The sequence below is a fragment of the Camelina sativa genome, chromosome 17 (genome assembly GCF_030686135.1).
Source record: "Camelina sativa cultivar CO46 ecotype springtype chromosome 17, ASM3068613v1".
In the NCBI taxonomy this organism is placed as follows: domain Eukaryota; kingdom Viridiplantae; phylum Streptophyta; class Magnoliopsida; order Brassicales; family Brassicaceae; genus Camelina; species Camelina sativa.
The window spans coordinates 34,074,495-34,089,743 of NC_141896.1; the positions used below are offsets into that span (position 1 = coordinate 34,074,495).

Genomic DNA, 15,249 nt, shown 5'->3' on the forward strand with positions numbered 1-15,249 from the left:
AATATGTAATATTTCTAAATACTATTATTAATCATTCATTGCATTACTATAAATATTATGAAAGTTACAAAAATGAGAGTTAATTAGTACAACATATGGGATTGATGAGATAGAATAGAGAAGTTAATAAAAAATGTGTCAGGTTTATAAAAATACATTATTGTGAATTAATAACTAAAATTATCTATTGTTTTAAATATATATTCAAGAGTTATATGTTATAAATATAGATCTATGAACAGGCATCTTAGCTAATCAAATCATGAATTTTAATACATATTCACTTCTCTCTTTAAACAGAAATATATACAGTTATCTCTTTATCAAAAAAATATATTCTATTCTTATTTTGTTATTTAGATATTATATATTAAAATATACTTTAGTTTATTAAGTGGATTGAAAATAAAATAAAATAATGTAATATCAAGATCATGTGAATTATTTATATTAAAGCGTGGAAATAAAACAGCCAGTTATTACTCGACATTATCCTATACAACCCAAATATATATATATATATATATATATATATATATTATAATTTTATATCCTTAAACTATTTAATCATCAAATTATTTGTTAAGCAAAAATTTTATTATGTAAATTCAATTAAATCAATTTGTTACACTAAAAATTTAAAGAAACAAAATGACACTTGTGAAAGAAGAGAGCATTAAATGACAATCTTTTGGAGATTTCCAAAAGAAAATTTTTATTTAATTATTAGATGATATAATATAGTTAGGTTTCTTTCAACTCTTACTCTAAGAATCTAACGCCCAACATCATTATATATTAAATAAAATCAAATGCACATAAAATTATTTATTTTCTTTTATAAATATTTTAAAATGATTGCATAAATCATCGAAAGATGAAAAATGGTAAAAATAATTTACATTTTTGGAAAAAATATTCAAGACTTAGTAAGATAATATTTCTTCTAAAGTTAGGAACTTCCCGAAAAGAGATGATCCGAACAACGATACTATTGTTACCGGTGTTTTGTTGTTCGTTGGAGATTGAATCGGGGATATAATAGAAAGTAAGAGGGGTGTATTGAAACCATGATTTTGGAAGATTTTATGGGATTTAAAATTTTTTGAATTTTGATAGATTGTAGGGAAGTTGATATAATTTATGGTGAAATTCTTTCAAATCCCACCAAAAACCATGAGATTTGGATTTCTGTATTTTTAACTAAATAAATCCCCTCAAATCCTCCAGAATTCCTAAAACTTATTAAAATCCAAATCCATAAACTGTTTTGAATAACAGTGGATTTTAAAGTAGATTTATAAATCATCAGTTCAATAACAGTGGATTTTAATAGACTTTTTAAAATCAATAATTGAATAACATAGAATTTGTAAATTTTACACAAATCACTTAAAATGTCAAATTGAATACACCCTCCTAAATGTTTTAGTTTTCACAATAGTCTGAAAGAGGATATGTTTGTAACTTTGTATGGTAATAGGTTGTTTTTAGAAAACTAAACTTTATAGAATGTTTGAGCCTTTAAGAAGGAGAAAGGATTGAAATCAAATATTAATGATCATAAATTTGCAAGAGTTTCATAATAATAAGTTGAAAATGAGAAGTAATATAAACACAAATAAAATTAAGGAGAATAGTGGGTATAAGATAATGCATAAAATGACGGTATTATTTTAAATCAAAACATAATTGATTATGTTCATAATTTATTCTGAAATTCCTAATATGAAAACTTATAAATTTTATATAATTCAAAAATACCATGAAGTTTGAAACAATAAGTGTGAATCGAATAAAATAATTATAGAATTAGATCAAAACCATCTAACAATCTTACGTAATTTTCCAGAAAGTAAGCTCAAAATTTTAATTTTATTTGTACAATTTTAAAAAAAAAACTAAGTTACTTAAATAATACATATCCACCATCTTACTTAAATTTGATTCCGTTTGTGCCCGTGAAAATTATATAAGATTCAAACACAAAAATTAAACCCAAGAATTCAAACCTATAAATTTAATTTAATGTTGGTATAGTTCCGAGATAAAACCAACCACAGACTAATATAAGATAGCTTTAGATTCTTGGGGGCTGCATATGTTTCTGAAGGAAATGTAGATGTTTTTTTTTTTTTGGTTTTATGGACCTGTGTAGTTAGTTAGGTCTAAAGTATAGTTAATTAGATCTAGTAAAAAAAATACATGTGTCAAAAATATAGTAATCCAAGTGTCATCTCCTTAGCAAAAGTTGAGAAAAACCTTCTTATATTATCATAATAATATAAGATTTGTCTTATCATCAATTTTGAATATCTTCACTCTTGGGCTTTTTATTCGGGCATTGCTTGGAGTAGTCGAGGAATATATATTCTACAAAACTGATCTTCCGGATCGGACTTAGCCCGTAGGCTGTAGTTGTCATGTTTGTCACGATCGTGATGCCAGTACCTTGACTAAAATTTTCAATAAAATTTGATTGGTAACACTAACACCCCTTGGTCATAGTATCTGACCAGTTTTTGTCCCTATGAGTCATGCGTCAACCATTCACAATCCATCCTCTGTAACCAACACATGGCAAAAAGACTCAAATAAGACTAGCTAGCGAGCTAACAAATTTCAACTCATGCAATATCAAGCTCCAATCACATCGAAAACATTAACGATTATACAAAATACTTCTACTCATCACGCGCTAATACTTCTGAATAATTATTTATGATTTATTGCTCTTTTGATTTTTAGCATACCACACATTTTATAATCATTTTCTCATGTCTATGTCCAACCCTTTTTTTTTTGGAGTTTATATAGTCAATTTCCAACATTTTTTTCTCTAGAGTTTGACAACATGATGGCGACATATCCATTGAAAATTTTAAGGAATTGCAAGGTGATTCTACGAGTTTATGCACTTATAGATGCCAAGATTAATTAGGTCCCAAGATTACATGAACGATTATAAGTACAACCTTATTTTTGGTTTGTACCATCTATCTCTCTCAGTATCTCTGTCCACGAATGGGCGTGTCTTTTTGACTATCCAATAATGGTTCGGTATAAGAATCTACATGTCTCTTTGGTTATTCAGAGGTTTAACTAGGATTAATTATGTTATCATATCTTAGCTTATTATTATTATTATCATACTCTATCTTAACTTTGTCAAAACGTGACACTCGGTTCCTTATTCACATAATATTATTGTTTTTTGCTTAAAAAAAATATTCGATTTGGACTTCTATTATTTTAACAACAACAAAAGTCCAAGTTTGTGTCCAATAGTTCTGTACCCTGTAACGTATAAGTGTTAAACATATATTGCATTTTTTTTTTTAACATCAATTAAACATGCCAATTGAGTTTCCCAAATTGTCATAAAATTCTTGTCTCTGGTAGAAGGTGTTGCAGAAGCATATATTTCCATTTCTAGTAAGTAGTAACCAACTCAATATATAAATACTACAGAAAAAAGTTAGATATGTATCATTGCACGTTGTTTTTCACTTTTATCAGTAAAAGTGCTCTAATTAAGTTTCCTGTTTTTTCTTTGTTTGTTTAAACTTAAAAGTGAAGTATTCTTTGTGGCCACGGTTTTGTAGATTCGAATTTTTATTTATGTAAATTATTTTTGAAATTCATGTGGCTTTGAAAGATTCATAAAGATATATATCAATATTGGGATAATAGCGACAGGTCTTAAGTGGAGATTTATAAGATACCTAATTGTTTTATGTCAGCTAAGTCGGCAGCGTTTCCACGTAAAACCATCTACAATTTTATATAGTTTTGTATTTATCAAAACAAAATAATATATAGTTTGTAAAGCGACAGAAGTATATATTATATTTGTAGATAAATATAAAACTATTAAATCGTCTTCTTTAAAAATCATTCATCTTTTTTCTTCAAGAACACGATCTCTCTTCCTTAGAAGAATGGAAGAAGAAGACCGAGCAAGAAAACAAATCTCTGTTTTGTCTTCAAAAAGATCCCAAACCGCAAACGCAAACGTAGCTGTCACGGCTTCGTCGGAGGTGGCGTTTAATGTTTGTTGCTTATGTGTTTATTGTCCTCTTTGCGTTCTTTGGTGCTGCATCAAACAGCCATGTACGATTGGATGGAGAGCCATCCTAAACGCCAAACGCAAATTAAGCGGTTGCAGCGGCTGCGGTAGAAGCTTTAGCAGGAGGGTTTTGGCAGCTGATTATTCGTCGTTTTCGGATATTGATTCCGATGATGTGAATTGCAAAGCTCATCATAATTGCTCAAAACGTAACCGGTGATTATACAAATTTGTATTTTCCACATGCCTTTTTCTCCGATCTGCTGTTTAATTTGGTTGTCCTAAACGCGGACGCTAAACGCTGGAGTTGACTTCGTATTGCTGAGTTTATGAAAAACCTCGAGATTGAGCTCTTTTATTTCGATGATTTAGAGTTTAAAGATGTATATATTTTACTTGGTGAGGAACAAAGTCTTTTTTTATTTATTATTATTGTCATCATCAGTAAGGAATAAAGTTGTGTGATGTTGTGCCTTTTTTTCTTCTTCTTCAGTTGTTTGTTTGAATAAATATAGGAAGAAAAAAAAAAACCGGGAAATTGCCCTTTGCCTAAGAAAATAACAATAATCACATGAAGATGTAAGTATATATTTTACATAGTACATAGTACATGAAAATTTAATTGCCAGAGCTTATTTGATTTTATAGTTACATTGCGTGTCTGGTGTGGTGTTTGCTTTGTTGTTTTTTTTGTATTTTAGTTAGTGTTTTTGTTAGTTTGTTCGAGAAAAAAAAAAGTTAGTGTTTTTGTTATATTGTGCGTTTGGTATACTATGAGATTTTCTTCTCTTTGTAACAACAGGTTTTTTTTAATATCTTATACTCCCTCCATTTCAAAATATAAGATGTTTTAGAGAAGTTTTTTGTTTCATAATATAGGATGTTTTCAAGTTCCTATGCAACTTTTAGATTAATTTAGTATTTTATATTATGCAGTATTGTTTCTGATTGGTTGAACTTGGTAAATGTAAAAACTTATTAATCTGCGTGCTTTGGTTAAAACATCTTATATTTTGAAACGGAGGGAGTACTAGATTTTAACCCGCGGTATACCGCTTGCATATAGTTTTATTATTATTTATATTTTATATTCTATTTGTTTGTTAAATATTAGATGTTTTATAAATAGAAAATAACCTAATTTTTCGGCCGCTTGTGAGACTAAATGTTTATATTAATTTTTTAACCTGTAATATACTATATGATCATTTATTTATTATATTTTAGTTTATTTTGTTTAGTGTTTTAGATTCTATTTTAATTTTTAATTATTAGAACAAAAAATAAGGGAACTAAATACATAATAAGTCATTTATATGATGTGATTAAGTCATATTTTTCCTAATGAATTAATTATTTTACACAATCTTGGTAAAACAAATTGATTTTATATGTCAGATATTATAATATTTATAGTGTTGGTAAATAATAAAATGAGGATTTAACCCATGTTAACACATATTTAATAATATTTTATTAATTCCAACATGTTCTTTTTATAATCACATTATATAGTATTTTAAAAATTTTTATTATTACATATTCATAACATTTTAAATTTTATTAAATTTATATATATATATATATATATTAATTATAATATTTGAATAATTAGGAATCGAAGTTCTTCTTACGTTAAGAATCAAAACTCACAGGTTTGGAAAATAAAATGAAAAATATATCATAGTTTATGTCTCTATATAATATTGATTGCTGTTTTTATTTTTGGTTTGAATGAAATGTAAAATATTTAGGAAACAAAATCTGAAATGATGTTACTTTTGGAAAGTTTTTAGGGATTAAATTTGTAAATAAGTTTTTAAATACATATAACTTCAAGGGTAAAACACTAAATGTGTACTTCAAAAATGATAATATAGATTTAGGAAGCAAAATCTGTCGTGATACTATTTTTGGAAATTTTTGAGGGGTTAATGTTGTAAATAAAAATTTAAATAAGTAAAAAATAAAATGGCATAACACAAAATGTACTTTAAAAATGTTAATATATATATATAGAATCAATTAGGAGAAAACCACTTTCTCTGATGGTCTTTGTAAAGGCTGCCACTTCTTGCATAGTTTGTAGAAATACCATTTTTTTGGAACTAAGGATTACCGTCGTACCCCCGTCTGCTGAGATTCGATTTCTAATGCTACATAAATAAATAATTCGTGAATAACTTATTTATCCGACCTGCCCGTGCCCGTGGAAATAAGGGGCAATTGTAGTCGCCATCCCTTTGTCGTCTTTAAAATAAATTCCACTGTTGCTAGTCTCGGCCTTGCTCTGCAGTTACGTTTTTCTCTTCTACTTTTACTTCCGAATACTGCCAATCGGAAGCCATATAGCATCGCCGGATTTGATAGAAGTCTCTGGATTTGTAAGTGAAGAAGTGGATTTACCCAGCTCACTGATTAAATTATATATCACTGCTATCTACATATTAACGGGTATGCTGTTTTGATTTGTAGGTTACCTTTCAGCCAAATCGTCTTTAGCGAGGATGGCAGACCATGGATCTCCTGCTCCAAGTTTGTATATCTTAACACCATTCCGATTGGGTTGTCATTGACAGAACTTTATTTGGCGGTACTTCCTAGGGTTTAGCTTCAAATAATGGTTTCAACAACTCATAAATCTAGGATGTGTAAGCCGTCATTACGTTTGGGTTCACAATGTTCCTTGTTTAGTCGGCCATGCTCTGTAGGGTTTAGAACCCGTTATTATATTTTCAGAACGCATACGTCTAGGGTGTCTCTGTCGTCAGGACATTTGGGTTGACAATTCCCTTTGTTTACTTGGCCATGCTCTGTAGGGTTTAGTTCCCGCTACTATATTTTCAGAACTTATACGTCTAGGGTGTCCTTGTCGTCAGGACGTTTGGGTTGAAAATTCCCTTTGTTTACTTGGCCATACTCTGTAGGGTTTAGTTCCCGCTACTAGATTTTCAGAACTTATACGTCTAGGGTGTCCTTGTCGTCAGGACGTTTGGGTTGACAATTCCCCTGTTGACTATTCCACAATGTCTTCGGATGGCCGTGCCTTCAGCAGCACTGCTTTCATGATCAAGAGACAATAACATATTTAAATGGGCAGCTGTTCTCTTGACTTCCAAGAAGTTACGAACGCTGACACTGCTTGTTAACACCACTGGAGGTCGTGAATTTACTGAGAACACTGATAGTTGTGAAGGAAACCAGTAGCTTAGTTTAGGCGTAAAGTTCATCCCATCAAGTTCAAACTCCTTACGCACCATCAAGATGAGGTCCTCGTAACTGCTATCCTTGGTAATGGAAATGCTCCGTGCGTAGCATTCTTTAGCAATGTAGAAGTCCCAAGTTCCCGTATCAGAGCATTCCCAACACCCAGCAATGACAAAGACTGTAACTTCAGATCCCTGATACCAATGAACACGTAATAGACGACATTAGCAACTAGTTAAGTAACGGTTATCACCACCCCACATAAACCATTCATCGCAAGCTATAGTTTATTCCCTACCACATAAACTACAAACTTGTGGGTTAAGTAGTTCGTCTGAGATACGAAAATATAGTATAACAGAGGGAGAAGACAAGTTACCTGCGGATCCATTGATCTCTCACAAGTCCTGCTTCTAATACCGAAACAGAGTTCGGCTGTTGTCTGGAAAATGTGTTACAAGTTTTTTCCCCAATATCCACGATAAACAAGTGCCTCTACCATATCCTCTATTTTTCCACCACATTTTATAGATCCACAAAATACAGAAACCCTACGGACACAGAGTCACAAAAGTCAAGAAATCCACAGTACCAACAATCGTATCGCTGAACAGCCCCCTGCCCAGAGAAATACGATTCCCAAATCCTGCCCGGAAAACCTAATTTTTCTTTTGAAACCTTTTGACTATCCCGCGCATCAATGGAGGGCAAAATTGAGAACAAAGTGGTAAATCCAAAAGCTCCGTTAAGAAGTGGCAGATCCACAAAGTTTGGGCCGAAAATGGCATTCTGGACAAGAAGCCCATATATATATATATATATAGTTAATATGAGAAGGTTTGAAATAGGGGGTGAGTCTCTAATGGATTTTAATTTAAGGGTCTCCATGGGGGTTTTTTGCCAAAGAAACCAAAGTTTAAGAGAATTTTTCCGAGAACCATAAGGGGAAGACCGAGATGAAGCTGAATTAGAGATTTACTGGGAATGAAGCCTAAGCAATGAGGACACCCTATTGGATTTAGAGACGAACCTGTTAGAGAAATAAACACAACACTCTACCTATGGGAGTTAGAGACGAACCTGTTCGAGAGATAAAGACAACCCTCTTAGAGAGGTAAACATTGCATAACCCCCATGGAGACCCTTATATATATATATATATATATATATATAGATAATATGAGAAGGTTTTCACCTAACTTTGCATAACACGATGACATTTGGCAGCGTATATTTTCGACACTTGTCTCCACTTCCCAATTATTAAATTCTTTTAATTTATTTTTCTCAAAAGTACATACATTATTTTCATATTCACTAAATTTAAATAATATTTCTGTGCTAAAAAAGATATTGACATTTATACAATGTCCTTTTAGTAATTATATATAGATATCATTTATCAATATTTTATATAATTGACATAAGATTATAATTTTGCATAGGTATCCTTTATCAATATTTTATATAATTACCATAACATTATAATTTTGCAATAAAAAAAGAATCAAATATTAATATTATAAATTTGGAAAAACAAATTTCCGATAATTAAAGATTTAAAGATGGATATCATAATTTTGGAAAAATATAATGTGATGGTTACTAAATTCTTTACTAATTTCAAGCTATAAAAAATTATAATATTATAATAATTATTTTTTGACAAAAAAGTATAATATTTGTTTCACAGTTTTTGTGCCAAAAGACCAAATCAATTTATTCTAAAAGAATTTCAAGATATAAAACAATATGATATATTTTTTTAATAGTAATCATTAACACAATTTATTGCATATTAATTCTCTAATGTAACTCCCAATGTTTGAAAAAAATTAAAAACACAGACAAAAGCTATGGTATATTTATTCTTTGAAATGTAACCATAACTTCCATGATGTTTGACCAAAAAAAACTGAAAAATCTCTCATACTACTATAAATTTATCTATAAATAGCTAGACAAAATCTTCATCAAACATCATATTCTACCTCTCACATAATTTTCTAAATTTTTGTAATATTTAACTTTTTCTTTATGTGACATTTGTAGGTTTTGAAATAAATAAGTTGAGCCAAAATTTTAGAGCATATATAGAAGTGAACATGTGAAATGTGGTTATTCATTAGAAAGAGTTAAATAAAGAAGGTCTTCGACACATAACACATTCTCACTTGTAAATGTTGGTAAATGTTGTTTCGAATGCCTATTTTGTATATCAATGTTGTAATTTGTTTTTCTTTTGATCCATTTGATACATTTTTCATATAAAAATTTTAGTTTTAGATCATAATTCATAAACCCTAATAGATTTTATATCTTAGTCACAATATTTATGCTACTTATTACCCATGCTATATTTTATACAAGTGTTTGTATGTTTCACCCATGAAAATGAGTTTAAACAAATATTAACTGTTTCGAATACTATTACTTTAAATTTGTTCCTTAACGTTACAACTGTGTTTGTATGTATTTATTAACTTTGTTTCCGATAAGCATTTTCATAGTCCTTTATTTTATTTATAGGTTATGACTTCTGATGAGAAAGGTTTTGCGATGGTTTAGCGTTTAGGGTCGAGGAAGATTTGGACGTCTAGGTGATATATATATCTCATGATATGGGTTTCCAAAGCCATGTGATTCTTCCAAATTCAGTTTTTATTTTCTTACACAATTTTGTCTTAATTATTTTCTTAAAATATAATTAACATCTAATTTCTTTTCACAACATTATTGTTTGGGTTATACACTTATTTTCTCTTCTCATATGTTCTATTATTTATCCTAGCCATGATCTATTATTGATGATGTGATGATAGTGGTTACCCGCAAGCAGAGCAAGACAATTGGATATGACCATGTGTGTAAGTTTCATCAATACACATTTAACAAGACTCACGTCTACAACGTGTTTATCAAGTCGAAAGATCCAAAGATCACCCTAAGCTAATCCCAGTTGCATTCTAGAGAAAGAGACGGATGGAAAGAGAGAGAAAAACAATGTCTTTGAGAAGTAGGAAGATTTGAGTTATCTCTTCTTCCACTACAAGAAAACAGGAAATAAGCGACTACAAATGGCGACTACATATGTAGTCGTCATTTTTTGCGACTATGTAGCGACTAGGAGGCAACTATTTTATGACCACAAATGTTTAATCGTATATTAGTCGCCTTTTTCCTACTACATAATATAGTCAGTATTTTAGTCGTAATTTAGCGACTTCTTAATAACTACATCGCATACCTAACAAATAGTCGCTAAATAGTCATCAGTTTAGCTACTAAAATGCGATTTATGATAAAAGTTTCCAAATTTAACCATTATTATATATATATACATACATAAGAAAGTCTAATTGATATAATATATTATAAACTCTAAAAATTATATTATAAACCCTAAATCTTGAACTTTCAATTCTTAATCTTAGAAATTAATTCATAAACCATAAAATCAAAACTTAACCATTATTATATATATACATAAAACCAAGGTTTAATACTTACATAAGAAAGTCTAATTGATATAATATATTATAAACTCTAAAACTTGAACTTTCAATTCTTAATCTTAGAAATCAATTCATAAACCATAAAATCAAAATTTAACCATTATTATATATATATATATATATATATATATATACGTAAAACTAAGGTTTAATACTTACATAAAAGAGTCTAATTGATATAATATACTATAAAATCAAAAACTTATATTATAAACTCTAAATCTTGAACTTTCAATTCCTAATCTTAGAAATTAATTCATAAACCATAAAATCAAAATTTAACCATTATTGGATATATACATAAAACTAAGGTTTAATACTTACATAAGAAAGTCTAATTAATATAATATATTATAAAATATAAAACTTATATTATAAACTCTAAATCCTGAACTTTCAGTTCTTAATCTTAGAAATTAATTCATAAACCATAAAATCAAAATTGAACCATTATTATATATATACATGAAACTAAGCTTTAATACTTACATAAGAAAGTCTAATTGATATAACATATTATAAAATCTAAAACTTATATTATAAACTCTAAATCTTGAACTTTCAATTCTTAATTTTAGAAATTAATTCATAAACCATAAAATCAAATTATTTACATATAATTTAATTTTTCCAAAAACTATTTACTTATAAATTTATTTAATTTAGTTATTTCAAAATCTAAAACTAGGCCCAAATACAATTGAATTGAGCTAGGCCAAATCCAATTACATTCTCTAAACCTATCTTCTTCCTACTCTCTTCGACAAAACCTATCTTCTTCTTACTCTCTTCCACGAAACCCTAAAACCGCATAACTCATCTCCTCTCATTCTCTCTTCTCTATCTCTCTTCTCAGTCTCTCTTCTCAATCGTCATTCTCTCTTCTCAGTCTCTCTTCTCAATCATCACACGATGCCTAATCGAGGAAGAAAGAGAAAACTTGTTCGTAATGTTTCTTAGATTCTCGGAGGGTCAAGACTACGGCCTACCAATCTACCCAGTCAGTACGACTTCACGCCGGCAGTCCAAGCTCCTCCTCCGCAGCAGACACCTGAAGAAGAAGTCCCCATTTTGCCACGACAACCAACGCAATCCCAGATCCGGGACTATCCTCCGCCTCAACAACTATTTCAGGACTCCTTTACTCGCCAACCTCAACCTCAAGTACGCCGGTCTCCTTCAGAAGAAGTTAACTACAATCCAGCAACTCATGCAACTCTTCAAGATGACCCTCCGCCTTCTCCAGTTCAACTCTCTCAGACTCGTAGTCATCCATCGCATCCATCGTCTCAAGGCAAAAACTTCGAAGAAGAAACTGCTGCGGTGTTGCCGGAACTCCAAGAGGACGTGGCTCAGGCTCTAAATGCCCTGCTTCTGGTACCAAACAGGGATAAGTTCACCACGGTCCTCTCTCCCACACCCATACCGAACACCCAATGGTATGATTTTTCCTCTTCTCATGTATTGTAATGGTGTTTTGTGAATGTTAGAAGAGAAATTGGTAAGTCAATGTTTTGCAATGGTGTTTTTTGTCTTGAGGAGTCAATGTTTTGTGAATGTGCGTATGCGTAGTGTTTCTTTTGCAACAACTGATACCTCTTGTATTGATCTTATTTCTTGTGGTTCATGTGTATGGAGGTTTACTCGTGCGTATGCGTATTGTTTCTTTTGCAATGGTGTTTTTTGCAATATAGTTTTTTGCGATGGTGTCTTTAACAATGGTGTTTTTTGTCTTGTGCTTATGCTTATTGTTTCTTTTGGTTCATATGTATGGAGCTTTTAAGTAACCTACTTACTTGTTTTATTGGTTCATGTGTATGGAGGTTTACTCGCGACAAAGGATCGAAACTTGTTCGGAAGATTACTAAAATTCTTCTAAACAAATACGAAGGTCCCTTCTACAGCTGGACATGTTTGCCGCGGGAAAAAAAAGAGAGATACTTCCTTGAGTTCACGGTAAGGATTTATGTCACATAGCTTTACATGTCTTCTTTTCACTCACATTAAGCCTTCGTACATAGCTTTACATGTCTTCTTTTCACTCACAATAGCTCCTTTTTTTTTCTAGAAAACCCACACTTGGGATCCTTTGATAACTGGGACTGTTCAGGCTTATTTTGAGGAAATCAGTCAAAAGCGGATCAAAGACATGGTTAGCACTGTGAGGACTAGTCGAGTTCAACCAAACTGGATTGGAAACACTCTCTGGAGAACGATGGAGGATTACTAGGACACTGAAGAAGCACAACAAAAGAGTAAAACCTACTCTGATGCCCGTATGTCTGAACATAACGGCCTAGGTCCTCACGTCCACCTCTCAGGGCCAAAGTCATATCAACAGCTTCAAGACGAAATGGTTAAGTAGTTGTTATTTTTGTCACTTTCAATTCTTACATAGCTGTTATTTTTTTTTAGTTAATCTCTGTTTCTTTGCTAACATTGCAGGTTGAGGAATTGGGAAGAGAAGTCCGACTTGGTGAGGTTTTTATCAAGGCACATACAAAGCCTGATGGTACATATGTTGATCGGAAGGCAGAGAAGATTGCAGAAACATATGAGAAGACTGTTCAAGAAAGGTTGTCTCAGCTCGAGGCGGAGTCTTTTGCTGTGTCAGATGGAGAATCACGGCCACGGGACCTCACAACAGAAGAATATACATAAATTTTCCTTGAGGTTACTTTTCTTTAAAACCAATACACATTTATAGTCTTGGAGTTTAATTTGTCATCCTCAAATCTTAACTTTTCTCTTATTTCAAGTCCACTGAGAAGGATTCAAGAGGAACACCTTATGGAGTTGGAAGCCTCAAGGACTGCCTTGTCAATGGAAAGCACAAGCAAGCATGTGGCTCTTCTACCTTTGTGGCTCTCGAAGAACAGTTAAAGAAAGCTCAACGCATGATAGAAGAACAGGCTGCTCAACTGCAGTGGCGTGATGCAGAAATTGCTGCGCGTGAAGCTGAGCAATCCAAAGTTATTGCTGCCCAGAAGGACAAGATTGACCAATTCTCCGTCGTGGAGGAGTTTCTGAGGGAATGTGATCCGCCATTTCAGAATTTCGTTGCAAGCCATTCAGCTAAAGAGACAACCACATAACCTCTTCCCCAAAATGACCCAACTCCAACTCCATCAACATCTGCTTAATAGGTTACTCTGTCTTAACTCTTTTTGGATGAACTCAATCTCACTCTTTTCGGATGAACTCTATCTCTTCTTTTGGATGACCTATATCACTCTTTTTTGGATGAACTCATTCCCACTTTCAGATTGTGTTTATGACCGTTTTTTATTTCTGTAACTTGAACATGTACCGTGTATTTCAATATTTCAATATTTTGATATTATGTCTTTCCAAATTTGAATCATTCAATTTAAATTGGTAAACAAGAATGAAAGGAAGAAAAAAAGGGAAATTAGTATATGCAACATTCAGATTCTTAAATCAAAAATAAGTGACTATATATCGACTACGAAATCCACAGTCAGTACTTAGTCGCCACACAATTATACGACTAAAAACCAACAACAGTAAGAAGACCACTTGTATGTGGTACTTAATCACACTCTAGTCGTAAAATAGTCACTAATTTAATGACTACGAAACGACGACCTTATGACAATATGATGACTACAGGTTTTGGTCGTAGAGTAGTCGCAAAAAGACGACTATATATACGACTACATTAATTCGCGACTCTCGATCTCCAACTGCTTGCGTTAGTCGCTATTTAGTCGTAACCACAGCTTTTACGACTACAAAGCGATGAATAGTGTAGTCGCTAATCGCCTAATCGCCTGTTTTCTTGTCGTGTTCCATCCATAACATAATTTTAGAAATAAAAATAGAAGAGAAAAATAAGATTATCTGGTGAACAATTATTTTATATTCTCTTAGGTTATGCTGTTAACACTAAAAAGTAACTCGATAATACGATGATATGTTTTTACTCTTTTTCGTTGGTCATTTTGAGTATAATACAACATATATATATATATAAACAGAAAAGTATAACACAAAAAGCAATTTTTATTTGATATAATAATATATCAATATATATTAATAACAATTTTACTCAATTCTTAACTAAAATTCAGTTTGCAATTAGTATGTTCAATAGATATAAAGTACGTGATAAAAATATAGAAATATCTAACAGAGAACTTTCTTTTTCAAATGCAATTAATCAAGAAACAGAAAGAGAATTCTACTTCTAGGACAAAAATGCATTTGAAGTCATTTGTATAATTCATTAAGATTAAAATATTTAATTGCTAAAACATTTAAATTATAATAATAAAACTTTTAAGTATGTGTGAAGCATGATGGTAATATATAAATATCAAAATTATTTATGCTACCTTTAGTTATCTAATTAATGAGATTAATTACACAGAGAATGAAGGAAGATTATGAGTTTCTGCAAAAGAAAAGGTTATTTGAGAAATTCAAGCTATTGTC

General features: G+C 31.1%; 2 protein-coding genes and 1 long non-coding RNA gene across 3 annotated transcripts; all 3 read left to right on the forward strand.

The window, feature by feature from the left end:
• The first annotated feature begins 3,844 nt into the window (after nucleotides 1–3,844).
• Nucleotides 3,845–4,544, forward strand: LOC104758174 (uncharacterized). Its single transcript, XM_019239008.2, has one exon. It carries the CDS (start codon nucleotides 3,942–3,944, stop codon nucleotides 4,287–4,289), a length of 348 nt encoding a protein of 115 aa, XP_019094553.2. The 5' UTR covers nucleotides 3,845–3,941; the 3' UTR covers nucleotides 4,290–4,544.
• Nucleotides 4,545–6,266: 1,722 nt separating this feature from the next.
• LOC104758175 (uncharacterized) lies at nucleotides 6,267–7,817 on the forward strand. The gene is made up of 2 exons (XR_002036312.2): nucleotides 6,267–6,453; nucleotides 6,545–7,817. It is a non-coding gene; the product is annotated as an uncharacterized LOC104758175 (long non-coding RNA).
• Nucleotides 7,818–7,976: 159 nt separating this feature from the next.
• On the forward strand, nucleotides 7,977–14,132 carry LOC104758176 (uncharacterized). Its single transcript, XM_010480999.3, has 6 exons — nucleotides 7,977–8,003; nucleotides 11,752–12,230; nucleotides 12,615–12,747; nucleotides 12,860–13,147; nucleotides 13,237–13,464; nucleotides 13,551–14,132. Exons 1-4 carry the CDS (start codon nucleotides 7,977–7,979, stop codon nucleotides 13,019–13,021), a joined length of 801 nt encoding a protein of 266 aa, XP_010479301.2. The 3' UTR covers nucleotides 13,022–13,147; nucleotides 13,237–13,464; nucleotides 13,551–14,132.
• Nucleotides 14,133–15,249: the final 1,117 nt, after the last annotated feature.